Source organism: Amborella trichopoda, chromosome 11 (assembly GCF_054954075.1).
Source record: "Amborella trichopoda isolate Santa Cruz 75 chromosome 11, AtrichopodaSantaCruz75HAP2 v2.0, whole genome shotgun sequence".
NCBI lineage: Eukaryota > Viridiplantae > Streptophyta > Magnoliopsida > Amborellales > Amborellaceae > Amborella > Amborella trichopoda.
The window spans coordinates 48,576,067-48,596,260 of record NC_142346.1 but is presented as its reverse complement, the minus strand read 5'-3'; the positions used below and the strand labels follow the sequence as shown (position 1 = coordinate 48,596,260).

The 20,194-nt window shown below is 36.4% G+C and overlaps 1 protein-coding gene across 3 annotated transcripts; it reads left to right on the top strand.

The window, feature by feature from the left end:
* Window positions 1-938: 938 nt before the first annotated feature.
* Window positions 939-19,372, top strand: STI (AAA-type ATPase family protein). 3 transcript variants are annotated; one of them, XR_016043859.1, is made up of 8 exons: window positions 939-1,403; window positions 2,474-4,623; window positions 14,397-14,616; window positions 15,469-16,014; window positions 16,955-17,421; window positions 17,622-18,091; window positions 18,537-18,606; window positions 19,060-19,372. XR_016043859.1 is itself a non-coding variant. In XM_020663417.2 (8 exons), the coding sequence occupies exons 2-8, from the start codon at window positions 2,644-2,646 to the stop codon at window positions 19,156-19,158; spliced, it is 3,711 nt and encodes a 1,236-aa protein (XP_020519076.1). In that variant the 5' UTR covers window positions 939-1,403; window positions 2,474-2,643; the 3' UTR covers window positions 19,159-19,372. The 3 variants fall into 3 exon arrangements, 2 of the variants coding, with proteins under 2 accessions (XP_020519076.1, XP_088707445.1); XM_020663417.2 differs by having other exon boundaries at window positions 17,622-17,950; XM_088851319.1 differs by having other exon boundaries at window positions 1,274-1,403; window positions 1,950-4,623; window positions 17,622-17,950.
* Window positions 19,373-20,194: the final 822 nt, after the last annotated feature.

Below are 20,194 nucleotides of genomic sequence, written 5' to 3'. Positions count from 1 at the left end.
CACATTCATTATTTAATACTATTTTGGAAGCCAAAACTTTCCGTAACGCATCACTTTCTATTTTCAAACACAAAAAAGTGCTGTAGTTGGTGGACGACACGGCTTCAGGAGCCATGTCTTCCACTAATCACATCAGCCCAAAATTATCTAGGTATTCAACTTCCGAAAAGGAGGTTTCAACCAAGAAAGATAAATGTTTTTGGTTTGGATCAAATCAAGTGGGCACAATTTTACTATTTGGATTGGACCACTTGAGTTGGCCCGAAGAGCACATTGTTTGTTTTAGGTTCTAAAACCAGAAAAAAAGACTGTAATGAAAAAAAAATCTAAAATTCGATACAATTTGAGATGTTTACGTCATTTGGCTCAAAGAAGGACAAAATATTAAAAGCTTAGTTAAAAATTTGATAACCGGCATAAAAGAGACATATTGAACGGCAGTCGAGGAGGTACTTGACTTAAATAAGAATGTTAAAGTACACACTCTACTGAGAAGATCGTTTATTTGGACCACCGCGTAGCACTTTGAAGAGGGGTGACAATTCGAACAAGATTTTCTTAAAAAACGTCATATCTTTCCACTGGAGTAAAAGTTAACGTTACAACGTATGGACAAAAATTTAAATAAGAAATATCGCGGAATGAAATAAGGAGCATGCGCATGTAAATGCAGTTTGGAGGGAAGCAGAAATTTTTTGATTTCGATTTTATTGCGTGTGGTAAGTGAGTAAAGGCGCCAAGTTGGGATGACCAAAACCCTAGAAAAATGCGCGCGCCGTATACATACTATAAAAAGTAAAATAAAAATCTCCTCTCTCTCTCTTATGTTTCTCTCTCCTCTCTCTCTCTCTCTTATGTTTCTCTCTCCTCTCTCTCTCTCTCTTATGTTTCTCTCTCCTCTCTCTCTCTCTTATGTTTCTCTCTCCTCTCTCTCTCTTATGTTTCTCTCTCCTCTCTCTCTCTCTCTTATGTTTCTCTCTCCTCTCTCTCTCTTATGTTTCTCTCTCCTCTCTCTCTCTTATGTTTCTCTCTCCTCTCTCTCTCTTATGTTTCTCTCTCCTCTCTCTCTCTTATGTTTCTCTCTCCTCTCTCTCTCTCTCTCTCTCATGTTTCTCTCTCCTCTCTCTCTCTCACTGTGTCTGTAAAATTCATTCATTCTCTCTCCAAGTGCCTAAAATCATTGCACTTTCTCTTCTCTCTCTGTAAAATCAGCGCTCTCTCTCTCGCTCGCTCGCTGAGTGTGTAAAATGATCTCTCTCTCACTGTGTGAAAAATCCATGCATTGTATCTCTCACACGCACACACACACACACAAACTGAATGTGTAAAATCCATATACTGTATGACATTGTTATATTCTCCCCTACTCAGAACGATGGAGTAGAAGATTTCAGATTTCTCAGGTATTTATCTCAGCATTTTTCTTCTCAAAATTAAAGCCATTTACCAGGGAAAAATAATCACAGTTTATTCTTTATTTTACTCCAATTTTTTTTCTCGGTTTTAAATGAAGTTTCAGATCTTACTTGTCTGCATTAGACGGCCACTTCCTACTTGTTTATTTGGTGATCAGTTGCATGACTGAAATTCACAGTAACTGGAAAAGTTTGGCTATAGGAGTCTTGTCCATGGTAACTGATTTTTTTTATTTAAAAAGGAGTATTTTCTCCCTGTACAATCTTTTATTTTCTTGTTGAATACAATTTCCTTGTGGAGTTTTGTTTTCACTTGGATTCTCAGATTTTAATTTTTTCTTTTCCTTTCGCATTCGAGTTAATTTCTCTTTCACTGCCTGTGTGTGGGCGCACGCAAGTGCGTCTAATTGGTACACAAGTGCACAGATCACAGCTGGCAATTGCCCAATATCCTGTATTTTCAAACTATGAAGCATTATAATTTCCACAATTCAATTATATTATCGATTTTACTTTTTATTGGGTTTGTATCAGTGCAGCTGTTGTGGACTAAATGGTTGCAGAGTGATTAATTTCACCTCCCAAAAAATGGGGCAATATTCGTTTTTTAAGGCGTCAAGGAACATCTGCCTTTCTTTATCTCTCTCCTCCTTTCTTTTTTCTGCTGGGGGCTTGTGGTACCAATAGAAGTTCATTTTTTGTATATTCAATTCTTGTTTCCGAGAAAAAAGATGGGCAAGAGGATTGATACCATAAGGCATTCTATATGCCAGAGGTGTTTATTAATGTCTGTTTTGTTATACTTTGATGGGACTGTGGTTTTATTACTATGTAATGGATGAGTACCTGGTTGTGTTTTTCATTTTATTTTAGGGAAAATAAATTATGGTTTGAATTTTGCATAGCTGACGAGATTGAAATGGTTGTCTTAGAGTTGCATGCAGATGAGATTGTAAATTGGAATGTGGTTTTTGTTCATGTTTCAATACTTGAACTATGTATTGAGCCTGTCTTTACTGTTCTTAAATAGAAATTGGGATTATATTATTGCTTGGCAGGTGAGATTGGAAAGCCGGTTTATCTGCGATTAACTAGAGAAGAGTTTTGAATTGCGGGTTTTCACTACAATCCAATACAATGAACGTTCCCATCTGCTGTTGACATTTGGATTGTTATTTTTTGAATTTGAGTCAATGCAATTAGGGCTGGGTTTCTAAGTGGAAAGAGAATGTCAGGGGCCTCTTTAGATGTTAGCGAGCTTCATCTGAAGAAGGAACTCACTGCACTTAGAAGGTCTCAATTTCTTCGAGATCCTGAGACCAGCTTGTTATGGCGGTCTCCAATGAGTACCAGATCCCTAGGCACTTTTAGCTTGAAAAGGAACCCTGAAAAGCACAATTTAAGAGGTAAAAGATTGAACGGGTCCTTTGATTTTGAGGCAGTTTTACCCTCAACTGGTCTAAGGGGTGGTGATAATGTGTTTCTCCACAATTGGAGTAACCGATCTCCTATTACCCCAGTCAGATCAAGGAGGGTTTCATCCATCAGTGGTGAGGTGAACCAGGAGAAAGAAATTAAGGAAGGTGAGGACCCTGCAATCAATATCCCAAAAGAACAATCTCAGTTGGCTTCAAGAGTTCGACAAAAAAGGGTAGAGAGTCCTTTCATGGGAAGAGAAACCAGGAAACTGAGAATGAACAAAAAGGGATTATCACAAGCGACAAGTTCTGGAAATTCAAAGCGTATTGATGTTCCATGCAGCCCATTGAAATCTCACAATGACATAGGGCTTTTTGATGATACCGATCAGTATAATTCTGAGGAACACTTGGCAACTTCAACGTACAAAAGCAGGAAGAAAACAGGCTATAGCTCAGTTTCTGAATCTCCTTTGCTCTCTGGATACACAACAGGTTCAACAGAGCGTTGTCACAGCGAGATGAAAACTTGGTCAAAATCTTTAAAGGGGTATAGATTAAGGGAGGATTCTGAGACCCCAATGTCAACTTGTTCCCATAAAAGAAGTTGCTTTGGCAATATGAGCACGGCTGAGTCCTTGGATGGTGGGGATTCATTAGATGCCAATGAAATCGACGGCTTGGATTTGTCGACACGCCAGGGTTGTGGGATCACTCGCTACTGGCCCAAGAGAGGATGCCTGTCCCCTTCTTTTTCTGATAGTTTGAGGCGAAAGGGCAGTATCGTGTTTCGTAAAAGACGGCCTGCTCCTCGAAAATGTGTATCCTCAGATGCATGCCAGCATAATCAAACTCTCAAAATTTCCCCAGATTTACCCTTGTTAAAACAATGTGGTCACCATGTTGATCATTCATCAGGTGATACAATGAGCGATGAGCTCTCCACTAACTTCGGGGAGCTTGATTTGGAGGCTTGTAGTCGATTAGATGGAAGAAGGTGGTCTAGTTGCCGAAGCCCCGAACAATTAGAACTGGCATTAACACCAGGTTCTAGAAACTCATTACCTCACGATGGCGAGCCTAGAAGTTTGAGCCAAAAGTATAGACCAAGATCCTTCAATGAGATAGTTGGGCAAAATATAGTTGTTCAGTCATTAGCTAATGCCATTTTTAAGGGTAGAATAGCACCTGTTTATCTCTTTCAAGGTCCTCGAGGGACAGGGAAAACATCCACTGCAAGGGTCTTTGCAGCTGCTCTAAATTGTTCATCTGAGGAAGGAATCAAGCCTTGTGGCTTTTGTAAGGAATGCATGGTTTTTGCCTCAGGCAAGAGTATGGATATGAGAGAATTGGATGCTACTAATAAGAATGGCATAAATAGAATAAAGTACGTGCTGAAGCACTCTGCTATTCCTCCCCCATCATCGCGATTTAGAGTATTTATAATCAATGAATGCCACATGTTATCTTCCAAAACATGGACTAGTTTTCTAAAAAGCTTGGAGGAACCACCACCACACGTTGTGTTTGTGTTTGTGACTACGGACCCAGACAAGTTACCAAGAACAGTAGTCTCGCGGTGTCAGAAATACCTCTTCCCCAAGATCAAAGAAGTCGATATGGTGAACAGGTTGAAGAAGCTTGCAGAAGTTGAAAATCTGGTGGTTGAACCAGATGCACTGGATTTGATAGCCTTGAATTCAGATGGTTCTCTTCGAGATGCCGAAACATTGCTGGAGCAGTTGGCTTTGCTGGGAAAGCCAATAACCATGGCCCTTGTCAATGACCTTGTGAGTCCCAATACTGTGTCTTCAATTACATTTAACGATAAACAAATACTAATTATCATCTTATTTACTGGAATGATATTGCTCATAATTATGCTTGAAGCTGTTGCTTATATTTTCTTAAAAACCAACAGAAAATAAAATTCTTTTGGTAATGAAGTGTTATGTGGAATCAATTTTATTATTTAATGCTGGATTGAGCTGCCTGTTTATTTCTGTATGAATATATCATTTTGGGAGAATGTATAGACAACTGAAACTTTCACATAAAAAATCTAATTGGACTTTTCCCGCTACATATTGATATGATATTATATATTGTCGTGGTATTTCTATTTGTATATCTTGGTTCCCTCTATTTATGTATTGAGGCTTTAAACTATCAGCTTGTAATATGTGACAGAGTACAAAATCCCCAACGTCATGTTTGATCACCCCATAGTTGGTTACCCAAGAAAAAATTATAGGAAAAAACATTTAGGATTACGTATTGTACTTCTATGCTCATTTGTGCAAGATTTCTTTGGGTACATTTGTTTCAAAGTAGCCACTCTAAATGCAGATTTTGCTCTTGATCTCTTATGATGGATTAATCATCATAGTTGTTACCAAGTTTTCACTAATAAAGACTATGTGCATGGGAAGTTAAAAATTTTATTTTGGCCTATTGTATTAGTGTGCTTCTTAATGTGGTAGCAATGATCACAACTAGTACTTTTTCCCTTCTTGGAAATGAGTGCAAAGTACATGTTGTTTTGGGAGCTCTTGATTGGTACTTTGCCTCTCATATTTCCATGGAATTGTATTTCATATACTAATTCTACTGGAAACTCTGCCATGGCTGGTCCTATATCGGTTGTATGCCGGTCTCAAGCCCAGAGAAATGTGTTAGGTGGGCACCCAAAGTAAAACTCTTCAGAATCTTTCATGAATCCTGAATTAATGTTATATACTAATACTACGGCTTTCCCTATACGTGACATGTCGTACCAGCACCTGGGTGCAGTGAGAAATGAGCAAGGGTTAGCTAGGGTGTCCCTCGGAAGTGACACAAATGTAGACAAGGGTTCTCGTGCCATTTCAGACAATCATGGATAAAGAAGCCAATCTAAGTGAATCAGATTCATTTAGCCACATGGAATGCATGATTTCTAACAAGTAAAATCATATCGTTAGTGGACACAATGAGGCAAAGGAGAGTTAACATAGCATGCCTCCAGGAAACTGAATGGAAAAGGGCAAAAACTAAGGAAAACGATGGATATAAACTTTGGTATATAGGAAAAAATAATAATTGAAATGACGTAGGTACAATAATAGGCAAAAATTCAAAGGATAAAGTAGTTGATGTTAAAAGATTAGGTGATAGGCTTATATTGATTAAGTTGTGTTAGGGGAGGATATAGTTAATGTACTTAGTGCTTATGCGCCACAGGTAGGACTAGAGGATAGCATTAAAAGACAATTATGGGATTACATGGATGGACTAGTCCAAGGGATACCAAATGGAGAGAAGACTTTTTTAGCAAGGGACTTAAATAGTCATGTAGGAAAAGATAATACAGGACATGAAAGGATACATGGAGGATATGGATTTGGGGAGAGAAATGAGATGGGTGATACTATTATCAATTTTGCTATGGCTTACAACCTAGCAGTAGCAAACTCCTACTTTAAAAAGCGAGATGAATAATTAATAGCGTTTAAAAGTAGATGATATAAAAGCTAGATAGACTTCTTTCTGGTTAAGAAGGCATATCTTCCATCACGTAAAGACTGTAATGTTATATCAGGAAGAGTTTGACCATGAAATATAACTCATATGATGTATGTCTACATAAAGAGATGGAAGAGAATGAGTGAAATTAATAAATGCCCAAGAACTAGATGGTAGAATTTTAAAAGGGAGAAAATATGCTTATTTAGGAATAAATAGGTAAAAGAAGGAAAATTGAATTTTGAGCATGGGGTTAATATTAAGTGGAATGAGATGGCTGATTGTATTGAGGAAGTGGCAAACGAAGCTTTAAGAGAATCTAGAGGGAAAAGAAATTTCGATAAGAAAACTTGGTGGTGGATTGATGTTTAAAAGGCTACTAACAAAAAACAATCGTATTATAAAGCTTAGTAACGTAATATAAATGAGTAAAACTTAAAAGAATATAAAAATGCTAACAAAAATACTTAAAAAATAGTAAGTAAAGCTAAACTTAAGGAATATGATGATTCATACAATAAACTGGGGACAAGAGAAGGTGAAAAATTCAAACTAGTAAAAATGAGAAAGAGGAAGTGTAGGGATCTGTTTAATGTTAAGTGCATTTAGAGTTAGGATCAGGGGGTGATGGTGAAGGGTGACGTGGTCAATTAAAGGTGACGAATTTATTTTAAAAAATTATTAAATGATGAATGCTTTGGGAGCACATGCTTAAGAGAAACCTTCGACATAAATGAGGTCGGAGATCATAGATACATTTGCAGGATTAAGATATCCAAAGTGGAAAACAAGCTTTGAGAAAAGATGAAGATCGAAAAGGCCTTAGGACTAGATGCTATCCCGATACAGGTTTGGAAGTGCATGGAGAGATTGGCATATTTTGGCTGACCAAACTGTCCAACAAGATATTGAAAAAGGAAAATACTTGATAAATGGAGAAAAAGTTCTATGATACCTATTTACAAGTACAATTGAGACTTATTGAGGGATCAAAATTATGATCAACACTATGAAGCTATCGGAGAAAGTGATTGAGTAATGACTAAGACATGAAACGAGTGTATCAGAAAATCAGTTTGGTTTTATGCTAGAGAGGTCAACAATTGGAGCTATTTTCCTACTTAGGCAATTGTCTTTATTGAGTTAGAGAAAGCATACAACAAGGTACCTAGATGGTTAATTTGGTGGGATGTTGGAAAAGAAAGGAGTCTCTCGATAATATATTGACATGGTGAGAGATATGTACAAGGGAGCGAGTGTGTGGACAATTAGTGGAGATGCAAGTGAGTTTTCTGTGATAGTAGGCCTACATCAGGGGTTAGTGTTGAGCCCATATCTCTTTGTTTTGGTTATGGATGAGGTAACTAGGCATCTACAAGATTAAATACTGTGGTGTATGTTGTTTGCAGATGATATAGTTTTTGATTTGATGAGAATAAAGACAGTGTCAATGCAAAGTTGGAACGTTGGTAGGATGCTCTGGCGAATAAATGTTTTATAATTAGCCGGATTAAAATAAAATATATGGAATGCGAGTTTAGTAATAATAAGAGTAAAAATGAGGTAGTAGTTAATATTTTGTGGCCAAGAAGTACCTAAAAGAGATTATTTTTGATATCTAAGAATGATAATCCATGAGAATAGAGAGATTGAAGAAGATGTCACACATAGAATTGGAGCTGAGTGGGTGAAGTGTTGAAGATGTGCTTCTGGAATGTAATCGCCCATATAAATGAAACTAAAGGGGCAGTTTTATAGGACAGCTGTAAGACCAGCCATACTTTATGAAACATAATGTTGGGCAATAAAAAAACAACATATCCATAAAACGAGTGTAGTTGAGATGTATACAGTCAAAGATATTCATGAACAATCTTATTTACTGAATCAAAAAGGAAAGGAAAAGGCATTTTTAGAAAAACAGTTACAGAGCCTCGAAAAAGATCTTTGGATGAAGTCTCAATACCCTCAACCACAATATCCTTCCCAATTTCAGCCTCTACTTACCAATCCATACACTCGTAACTATCCTGCTTTAAGGAGCCCTGACCCTTTTCCACTCACTCGAACACTCTACCCACCTACAAGTTTAATTCCTTCAAGAAATTTTGGTTTTCGAGCTTTAAGTGCATTTGAAAATGAAAGACGTTTCCCTGAAGAAATGTTCGTTCCTCAATTAAGGAAAAAACCAAATACTTCAACACCTAGTTCATCACAAACCTCGAAACCTAAACCTTCTGTTACTTCACCATCTGTAACAGTACACCCTCATCCTAGTCCTCAAATACCTAAAAATGAAACCCAAATGATTCAGTATTTTGATACTGAGTCAGATGTTGTAGCCTCCTCAGTCCCAACCCAGATATTAACTTCCTCTGAGCCCTTGAACAACATGAGCTCATTCCTGAAAATCCTGACCAAACAGCCTGAAGTAAACCTTCAAACTGAAACACAATCCTTTGAAGAATTGTTCGATACCTCGGAAACGTTTGAAAGAAAATCTTCTCCTTCTTCTTCAGATTCTGACAATTTGCTTATGATGAACCCTCCTGAACCCCTCAAGAACCAGACCCTTTTATGGAAGAAGAATTTAGACCTCCGGACCATCAAGAACCTCAAGAACCCCAACCAACCCCAACCTATGGAGATTCATCTAAAGGATTTACTATTAATGATATTCCACCTTCAAGATGGAATGACAGATTCAGAGAAATTCAAGGATGGATGCATTCAGAAATGCTTAATCTTGCAAATACCTTAGCCAGTACCATTTCTAAAGTCATTGTGAGGCTAAGAGGACGCCTATTTGATTGGTACATAAGTCTTGGAAAATACCGGCAAACACAGTTAAGAAATAGTTAGTCCATTGTTGAGTTTCTTAATTATTTGGTATCTGAATTCTCAGGACCTATTAAACATGAACAAATTGCTGCCCGAGAAGAATTTTTTCAACTCAAATGTTGTTCATTCAAGAGACAAGATCTTGAAAAACATTTTTCAGAAATGAACAAAAGATACCATAAAATAGGAGGAATTGATGATATAAATTTGAAACAATTTTATCTTGAATCTATACCTCCTACTCTTGGTAAGGAAGCAACAAAGACAATGGAAAATCAAGGACTTATTATTCAAAACACCAGTTTTGGTGAATTATGTCAGTTTGTTCTCCATGCTCTTGAAAGACTTTGCAATCAAGTTGAATTTGTGAAACAAATGGAAAAGAATAAGCATTTACTTGGAAAATCTTGTGATAAACCATATCTCAAGATTAAATGTGATGCAAAAAAACAGTGTTCATGTCCACCTGCCTCGAAAGGAAAAAAGAAGTTTGACCAAAAGACAAAAAAGAAGAGATTCAAAAGATTCAAATATTTTCGATGATCAAGATTTCGAAGACACAAAAAAGGAGATAGATGTTATGTCTGTGGAAAGAAAGGACATTTTGCAAAAGAATGCCCAAACCAGAAAAAGAAAAAAAAGATAATACATCTTTTGTCACAAGTTTTAGAAGACGAAATCGATGATGATTTAGAATCTGTGTTTTCTCTTGATGACATTGATATCCATTTCTTATGCTGATGATTTTGAGCTCAATGATAAGCAACACCAGTGTTCCAGAGATATTGTCTCCACAAGATGAAATTTCAGACATAAACAGTTTACCCTTGCAACCTACCCCAATAGCCCTTGTTCAGATACTCCAAGAACATTATTCCAAGCGTTTGACCCTTCCTGCCTTCTTTGATACAGAAGCATCAGCTAGTATTTTGAAACCTGATTTACTACCAAAACAGTTTTGGGAAACATGCAATCAAACTTTTCGAGCTACTAATGGAGAGAAATTTTTCATAACCCAAATTAGCAGGCCCATTTTGATTAAACTGTTTCCCAAAGTAGTTATCCAACATAAACTCTTAGGATACTATTTGCCAAACAGAGACCTTTTACTTGGATTTGATGTATTGCATCAAGTAAAACTTCAATAGACCTCCAAAGGATTACATTATAGGAACCTAACCTTGCCCTGGATAGCCAGTATAGATCCTCCCTACACCCTAGATATAGTCAAACCAAAAATAATAATAGACTGTTGTGCCAAGCTAAGCTAGAGATACAAAATTTGATAAAGGAGCAGTTAATTGAGTCTACCAGTTCCCCTTGGGCTTGTGAAGCCTTTTATGTAAATAAGAGAGCTAAACAAATCCGAGGAAAACTCAGACTAGTTATCAATTACCAACCATTGAATACCTTCCTTGCAGATGATAAATTCCCTTTGCCTAACCAAATTGCACTTTCTAATGCTCACATATTTTCTAAGTTTGATTTAAAATCAGGATTTTGGCAAATTGGAATTCACCCAAAAGATCGTCCTAAAACAACTTTCTGTTTACCAAATTACCATTTTCAATGGACGGTTATGCCTTTTGGTTTTAAAAATGCACCCACATATTTTCAAAAAGTTTTAACCACCATTTTTGAACCAATCTCAACGCAGGCACTGACATATATATAGATGACATACTCCTCTTTTCTCCTGATCTAGAAAGTCATATTCTCTTATTAGATAAATTCTACTCTCTTTGTTGTAAATATGGTATTATGATCTCTGAAAAAAAAATGTGTCTTTGCTACTACAGAAGTAGATTTCCTCGGTATGCATTTTCACAATGGAATGTACAAACTCCAACCCCATATAGCCAAACACCTATTAGAATTTCCCGATACTTTATCTTCTGTAAAACAAATCCGGCAATATTTAGGAATTGTAAATTATATGTCCCCTTTTATTCCTAAACTTTCCCTGTTTACTAGTCCTCTTTATCTTTTGTTAAAAAAGAAAGCACCACCATGGACAAGAAAACAGACTGAGTGTGTTCAAGAGCTCAAAAGATTTTCTCAAAATCTACCTTCTTTAAAAATCCCCTCTACAGGAAAAAGAATTTTGCAAACAGATGCTTCTGATGAATTTTCGGCGTGTATCTTACTTGAAGAAAAAGAAAAAGACAGAATGATCTGTGGCTATAAAAGTGGAAAGTTTAAAGATTCTGAACTTCATTACCATTCAACATTCAAAGAAATCTTAACAGTAAAAAGAGGGATTGAAAAATTCCAATTTCATCTAATAGGACATACTTTCCTTGTTGAAATGGATGTCTGCATTTCCAAATATGCTAAAATTCAAAAACAAAATTCTTTCGAATTCTCAACTACTCAGGTGGTCAAACTGGTTTTCTCAATGGAATTTTGAGTATAAGCATATTTCTGGGAAAAACAACATTTTGGCAGACATGTTTTCAAGAAGAAAATTTTCTGAAGAACCTCTTTTTCCAGTTGTTCCTTTTTTGGGAGCCATTATCAAAATTGATGATGATCCACAAGATGTTCCTGATGAAATATATGACATCATTCTCAGAAAATCAATGGACTCCAGAAATGAGAATATGCAACAAAAGATGCATGAAATAGTAATCAGAAATCATGGAGAATGTTTCGAAGGAATTCGATGCCATCCATCATATCCATTTTTATCCCTATTTCAGACTAGACATTATTATAATATGCCAAAAGAAGCCATTTGTTTTATCTAGTATCTTACCCAAAACTACCATATATGCTTTAATTTCCATGTAAGGAAATTACTTTCCTATCTCAGACATTGTCATTTCTTATAATGGAACAATTACAATCACCCCAATCCCAGAGCATTCAACTTCTATAAATTTCTTTTAAAACATTACCATTATAATCAATGGATTGAATCCTTTGGTTATCCTCATCGACCTTATATCATTATAGCTTTCCATCAAGACCTTAATCCTCAGATTTATCCAGAACATACTTATATCACCTAACATCCTCTCATCCAAACCATCAGATGGTATGATTCCAATCTCTTAAATTTTTGGCTATTTCAGACAGATTTATGGAAAGAATTGAAAATTCTCATGTGCTACATTAACAGAATCTAGCCAGAATGGATTCCTTTGGATGTCTATACAGGAAACACAGTTTGGAATGATGAAACTCCCAAAGGAGTTGCTTTATTGCACCAACTATACCTTTGGCTTGCTGATCATCCCCCTCCTGCAGAACCACCCACAGACAGTTCCAGTGATGATACATACATTGGACCTTCTCATAGCCCGTCTATTCCTTTTTCACCAAGCTATAATTCTGATGGCTATCCTCTCAATTATGACACAGATTGAGCAGAAACACTGTAGCAGAGTCACTGTAGCAGAAGCACTATTTTGTCGGTAGCACTGTTCAACACTGTTTTGTCGACATCACTGTTCAGCACTATTTTGTCGGTAGTACTATTTTGTCAGCAGCACTGTTCAGCACTGTTTTGTCGACAGCACTGTACATCAACTTTTTACTGTTCATGTCAAGCCACCTGTCACTATTGTCGGCCACCTGTCACTGTTTATTACCTTTTTACTGTACAAAGGCCACCTGTTCAGGCCAGCTGTCTTCTTTTTAATTTGGTTTGAAGTCCGTCTTTCACGTCCGGGGTCTATAAATAGCCCCTTAAGTCATTGTAAACGGCAGAGCGCTTCTAGAGCCTCTCAGCCTAGTTTATTTCTTTGGTGTGCTTCTTTCAAGTCTCACTTCTTCCTTTGCTGCTTCTTCTTTTTATGCCTGTAAGCTCTTTCCATCTACTCTTGTATCTTGTTTATAAGTGTGATCCTTATAAGTTTATAAACTTTGTTGTGCGGTGTGCTTTTTTATCTGGTTGTTGTTTGCTGTTCCCTGTTACTGCTTTTTTATATGCACATCTATATTGGTATCAGAGCCTTGTTTTCTTGTCCATGAGTGGCAAGGTAAGAAAGGGTAAAATTCAAATGAATGCATTTGAGGGAACTTGGGGGTTTCTCTAATAGGTGATAAGATGAGAGAAAGTAGACTTAGATGGGCTAGTCATGTGCAGCGTCGACCTAGAACAACACGGCTTAGGAGGGGTGATTTGGTTCGAGTGAAAGGCTCTAAAAGACCAAGGGGAAGACCCAAAAGGACATGGATGGAAGTAGTGAGAAGAGATATCATGAATTATAGTCTGACTGACGGTAAGTCCCTTGATAAAGTGGAATGGCGGAATAAGATTTGTGTAGCCGATCCAAAATAACTGGAATAAGGCTTGGATAATGATGAATGATAATGATACTGATTCTACTGGGATATTAGTTCATTGGCATAGATTTGTGACTTCTAACTTCCATTATTTGTAAATTCTGGGTATAGGATCTAATTTTATTATTGTTCTAAATTTAAATTCTATAATTTCCTTTAACATCACTTGTTTGTGCCTATGGGCAAATAACTATGACGATACCGTCATACAGCTCATTCAATTGTAGACTGGCAAAATATAAATAATCATTGTAAGCGATGTTTTTGAACAAAAAAATGACGGCTATGTAGCAGTCTGTGATCTATAGACATCTCAATATATGTATAAAACTTCACTAGTGTTGCTGATACTCTTTCTCAGTGAGTCATTGAAACTGTACTGGTCATGCAGTAAGAATTTCTACTGTATCATTTTATTTACAGCTATTTTGTATATTATGTTCTGTTACCTCTCTCAATATCAGAACCTACATACATCATGTTCACCAAATCTTGGTTATCGTAGCCTAAACCCCAATTTGGTACACTCATGGCTTTATAAATTATGGAATGTGTATGTCTTTAGCCACTTAAAGTTGTTAATTGGCAAGCATTTAAGTACTCAACCGATAGTTTCCTTAAAGTTGATTTATATCAAACTTACGTGCTTTTCATTTCATTTACATCTAATGGGATTGATATTCTTCCTATGATTGTATTTCCTCTTTATGTATGTTATTAGGATGTTGTTCCTACACTCCTATTTATGTGTGTTATTAAATTAGTGGTATTGGAGTAGTTAATAGCATGCTTTCTGGATGTGCATATAATCGCAAATACATTCGTTCAATGGTGCATTGTAAACCACAGGAGAAGATTGTAGAACATGAAATTTTAGAACTTAAAGATCCATACTGAATTCTTGATTCTGAAACTTTTTTACAAGGTTGGTGTTGTTCCTGAGGAGAAGTTATTGGATCTTCTTGAGTTAGCAATGTCATCAGATAATGCTGAAACAGTGAAAAAAGCGAGGGAATTGCTGGATTCTGGTGTGGATCCAATGGCTTTAATGTCTCAGCTTGCAGGTGTCATCATGGATATTATTGCTGGAAGTTACCAATTGACAGAGTCACCCCGAAACGATTGTCTTTTTGGTCAGCAAACCTGTGAGTATATCTTGCTTATTTGAGTTCCTTGGACTGATTGGTATGCGGCAACATTTGCCTTAAATGGCCACAGTTTTTCTTGTAAAGAAGTTGTTTGTTATGCTTTTTCTTTATTATGTTGTTCTTGAAGAATTCATTTAAAGCAGTATAATCATAGCCTTTTTCTAAATGACTGCACAGTTTCATTGTTGGGTATGCACACTTAAGCATTCATGTAAGGTAAAGACTTGACAATTGTTAGGTCCAAATAGTTTTTTCTAACCTGGTGTTTTGTATTGAATTATCACAAAAAAAGAAGCAAAATGCTCAACTTCACTTGGTGTCATCCTTCAGTTTCCTTCCAAAATACATCTTTTTTAAACTAGTGTGCATGTGCATATTTTTCTAATTACCATCTGAGCATGCGAGAAGACACCATTTAGTACTAAGAATTTAAAATTATATACTGTGGTACAAACTACTGTTGAGGATGCCAAATCTTAGTTTTGATGGTATCTTTGTGGGTGATTTAAGTTCCCCAAGTGTGAAGGTTCTCATATAGAGTATGGATGGTTCAGTTTTAAAGGCACTCACAGGTGGGTGTTACTGGCTGTTAAGTGGAAGCAAGAGTGTTTTCCACTGAGCTATGTGTCTAAAACTATTCTCTAAGAATTTAATGGAACTCTTGTAGTGGAAGGTGAATAGGATTGTAGAGAATAGAAGTAGCTATTTTGTGGAGAATATTCCCTAGTTCTTAATAAAATAAATTTCTGTGCTATTATTCTACATTATTAGCAACTCGTGCTAGAAATTTTTTTGACCTATGCATTCCTACTGATTTGTTATTATTTCTTGAAACTGCACCATTTACAGTAACTGAAGCAGAGATGGACAAACTAAGGCAAGCTTTGAAGATCCTTTCTGAAGCTGAAAAACACCTTAGGCATTCTAATGATCGATCAACATGGTTTACAGCTGCCTTACTACAATTTGGCTCTGGTAATGATTTAGTTCCCAGCAGTGCCAAAAACAACAATGAAATGTGCCCTAGGAGAATGCAAGAAAACACGCTAGATGCCCCATATTTAGCAGACTACCATAATAAGTCCAGTGATTCACTCGGAAACCAGAAGCTTGTAACTCGAGCACACAATAAGATCAGCCAATCGCAAAATGATCCTGGTTCCTCCAAGATGGATAATGTTTGCCCTAACTTCCCTTCTGCTCGTAGCAGTTCTGTGGAGAGTGTAGCTGCTGTTCCTAAAGGAGATTCTCTTACAGGTGAAAATGAGTTCAAATCCATAACTCCAAACAAGTTAGATGAGATTTGGAGAAGAAGTATAGAAAAGTGCCATTCAAAGACATTAAGTCAGTTGCTCTATACGTATGGAAAGCTGGTATCTATTACTGAAGCAGATGGTATGTTATAATTCTAATCAGCATATCGTTTCTTGTTGGTTGACCGCTTGCTAGAAATGCATGGTATAATGGGTTTCTTTTAGGTGCGTTTGCTTGCGATTGATGTGTTATTTATGTAGAATGAGGTGAAGTTATAAATGGTATACCATACAATGTTGTGGGTAATTTACAGTTTAATTTTAAGATTACTCGTGCACTTGCTAGCAGTGTGATGATTTGAAGTACTTAGATTTAAGTGTTTCTTCCAAGTTTGCATAAGTGAAATAATTGGTCATGTAAATTCTTGTTAAATAATGTATGTGTGGCATATCCAGTTTGACAAATGGTATTTCTATTTGTTGGGCTGAACAAATAAAAAATGGAATGGGCCTTAACAATTCAAGTTGGATCTAACTTGTCTGATCTGGACTTCATGAGAAATTGGAGAGTAAAATAAGAAGAATGACAAAGACAGGTTGTATTGATTAAATTTGAAAGATTACTTTCTTTTTCTTTTGGTGTGACTCTAGGTTTTAGTTACATTAAATTTGAAAGATTCTTTCCCTTGTACCATTCTAGGTTACCATGGACTTCCAGATCATTGCCTGAAATTTTCTGGCTGTCTACAGTGTCTTTGCTTTTTAGCAAAAATACCAGGAAGAATTACAAAATTGAAGAAAGAAAACATTCCGTCGCAAAAATTCAGTGGATGGATTTTGGCTGTTCAGCTTTCACCTTTTTGTTCTGTATTTGTTTTTCATTCTTTACCTCTCCAAATTTTATTCTTACTGAAAATTTGCCCAATAGCTCCAGAGAAACTGGCCAAGAACTAAATTTAAAATATAACATGTTAAGACTTTCAATGAAGAAAATTTACTATCCTCCATCTAATGTTTGACAGGGATGTGCTTCCATCAGTTGTTTGTCCCAACTCATCCAAGTGATATTTGGCTGAATGCAGGATTTCTTATTGCTTTTATAGCATTTGAGCATCATGACCATAAAACCCGAGCCGAGAGGTTCTTGAGTAGTATCACAAACTCAATGGAAGTCATTCTGCAGTGCAATGTAGAGATCAGGATAGGTATTATTTCGAATAACAAAAAGTACGACAATGCCACATTTCAAACTGGCTCGCCGAGTGCCGCACCAGGGAAGCATACTGAAGCTGTCAATGTTATAGGTAGTGAAAAGAAAATTGATTTCAGCAATAGTCACTATCATTCTTCTGATCAGGGTCTACAAAGGAAACCTCTAGAATCAACTTGCAATAATTCAATTCCCTCTGAGGGCCTTTGGCAAATAACACCACATAATATCTCGGCAGTACGTGATGAGAGCTTCCAAACCGAAAGCCTGTCAATCTTCTCACTAGAAGAAAGTGGGAAACTCAATTTTGGGATTGACAGGGATCAGGAAAACAGAATGGTAAGAACAGTAGCATGTATGTGTACCAATGCTTTATTTCTGTTTAATAGTGTTCTTCCTCAGGTAGTAAAATGCATCTAGTTGGGTTGTTCATTTTCTTGTTCTCTCCCTGTCTCCTGCTTCTAATTCTCTTAGGATTAGTTGTTAGAATTATTTTTACAATTTTATTTTTGCTCTCACACATTTGAACATGTCATCAGCTAGTTGATGAACAAAGGTTAGAGAGTGCATGGCTTCAAGCTGCAGATAAAAGCACACCGGGATCAATCAATCGGTTAAGAGCTGAGAGAAATCAAATAATCCCACAAGATGGTATTTATTGCCAAGACCGAACACTATCAGTGATGGCATTAAATACTGCCTCTAGGCATGGGGAAGAGGAATCGAGTTACAAAATCCCTGTTTCAAAGGCCAATGGAAATGGAATTTCACAAACGGATCAGATCAAAAGGAGAAGTGATGCTCCTGTCGTCTCTCCGAGCTTATTGCATAGTAGAAGCTTCAAGGCACATAATGATGATGAAAATCGGTGTGTACTAACACCTTTTCTCTCTCTCTCTCTCTCTCTCTCCACACACATGTGCAGGTGAGTTCTCCTGAGATCATCTCTCTCTACACACGTGTGCAGGTGAGTTCACTCGGTCTCTGAGATGTGAAAATAGGTATCTAGGTAGGTCCATCTTAGCTTCTATGGGAACTTTTGCAAGTTTTGGTAAAGTGCAAGATAATATGACAACTACATTATTGGATACTTGTGATATTGTGACGTGAAAGTTTCTTCTACATGTAGACTTTAGTAAATGGGTCTTGAAATACAGGTGGCTACAAACTGTCCATTGTAGTCTTGAAGTTAGTTTTTTTCACCTGTCAATTTTTTTTATTACTTGAGTAAAATGGTTTGTGTTACCTATTGCCACCCCTTCACTGTAGGGACCCAGAAAATTGTGGGGAGAGAGAGAGAGAGAGAGAGAGAGAGAGAGAGAGAGATAGAGTTTATAGTTTTTGATTGATGATCAGTTGGGCCTCATATCTCACATTATGTTCTAAACTTTATTTTTTCCTTTTATTGATTTTATTTTTCTAATTTTTGTTCATTGTTATCGTGTTACTTGTAGGGGATATGAATCAGGGCATTGTTGCACTGGCTATCTCTGTTGGAAAACCAGCAAACCTCGGAGAGAGAAGGTTATTTTTGTTGTTTTTAAAGCTTGCAGTAGTCCATTTCAATGTTATCAGATTCGCTTCAGAGTCTTTTTTGGTTTGGTGAGAAAAACGAAGCAATTTGGTACTTCGGCCCATTCTGGGGAAAACTTTGGACATTTTTTTTTAATTTAATATAAATAAATTAGATATTTATATATACAAATTATATATAAAAATAATGAGATTTTAAAAACACTTTTTTTTTTAAAAAGTATTTTTTATATAGATATTTCTTTGCTTTAGCCGAATCGGCTTGAAGCAGACTAAAGCGGACCGAAGCTGCAGCACCAGGCTTTGCTTCGTTTTTGTCTAGGCCTAAAATCCAAAGGCTTTGCCTCTTTAGCTGAAGTGAAGCGAATTTGACAATACTAGTCCATTTCCATGTCATGGTGTGAACAAAGGATGACCATTTTTCTACTGTTTTTATGTTTGCAGCCAAAACAACCAACCAAAGCAGGGCCTCGTAAACTCGGGCTCCTTTTACAGGTTGGAGCATGTGGGAAATCTGAAAAGGTGGATAACACAATAAGATGAAAATCCGACGAGAATTATGATATTTTTTCTTTGGCTCTAGGATTCCCCAGTATACTTGTATATTACCAAAGGGGCCATTTATGAGAAAACAAAGAAACGGAAAAAAGAATCATCATATTATTTCATTGATTCAAGCTATGAATCAAAAAAATAAAAAAAGAAATGAAGCACAGTTTATCGCATCTATTAATGATTTATTGCTATTGAGCTTTAATATTGAGATCATTCCAGTTTTTCCTGACGTATTCAGTTTATTCTATTATTGATTCTTGGCTGGTCTGGAGTTCATTTGGTTAGAAGCAATGACTATCCAGTAGGAGAAAAAAAAATCAGAGGTCCACTTAATGGGATTGAACCCTGATGGATTCAGTTGAGTCTACAATTTATAAGGAGTAACGGTAGCTCTATTTTAGCCAAAAAGATTAGATGCTTCATGGGAGCATATAGTGCATTCACTTGGGTAAAACCTTATCTGGGAGTACCCATGTTTTTTCAGCAGCCTAGGATCAACGTGAATAAAATATAAGATTGCTTGCAAAGAGACTATTTAACCTCTGTATATGGAAGTCATAATTATTTTTTTCCCTTAAATTTCAAAATGGGTGGTTGTAAGAGTATCATTGATTAAACACAATTCTAATTTTTTTTTTTTTTTTTTTTTTTGGATTTTATGACACTTCAAACTAGCCAATTTGACATTCAACGAGTGGGAATGACAATGATTGTGATCTCTATGTATAAAAGATAAATGTTATTTTTGTAGACAATCCTAAAAAATATTATGCACTTTATATGCACATGAAAAATAATATCATATTAATAACCAAAGTCTTTTAAATTTCATATTGAAATATTCTTTTAATACTCATTTGATGATTTTAAAGTTGATCCTGAAATTTCAGATCGAAATAATCCTCCTAACTAGGGCTTCTGCCCTACTAAGTAAGTGCATGATGTGTTAGTGTGGGAGTAAGTTATAAGTACTTATCCTCTAACGTTTTACAGTAGCCATATACAACTTTAAGCCTTTAACAGT

Excerpts from the sequence above, each read along its gene's own strand:
- STI (XM_020663417.2), top strand. The coding sequence starts at position 2,644 with ATGTCAGGGGCCTCTTTAGATGTTAGCGAGCTTCATCTGAAGAAGGAA. Across the intron at positions 14,617-15,468 it reads TCTTTTTGGTCAGCAAACCT|TAACTGAAGCAGAGATGGAC; the intron begins GTGAGTATATCT and ends CACCATTTACAG. Across the intron at positions 17,422-17,621 it reads GGGATCAGGAAAACAGAATG|CTAGTTGATGAACAAAGGTT; the intron begins GTAAGAACAGTA and ends ACATGTCATCAG.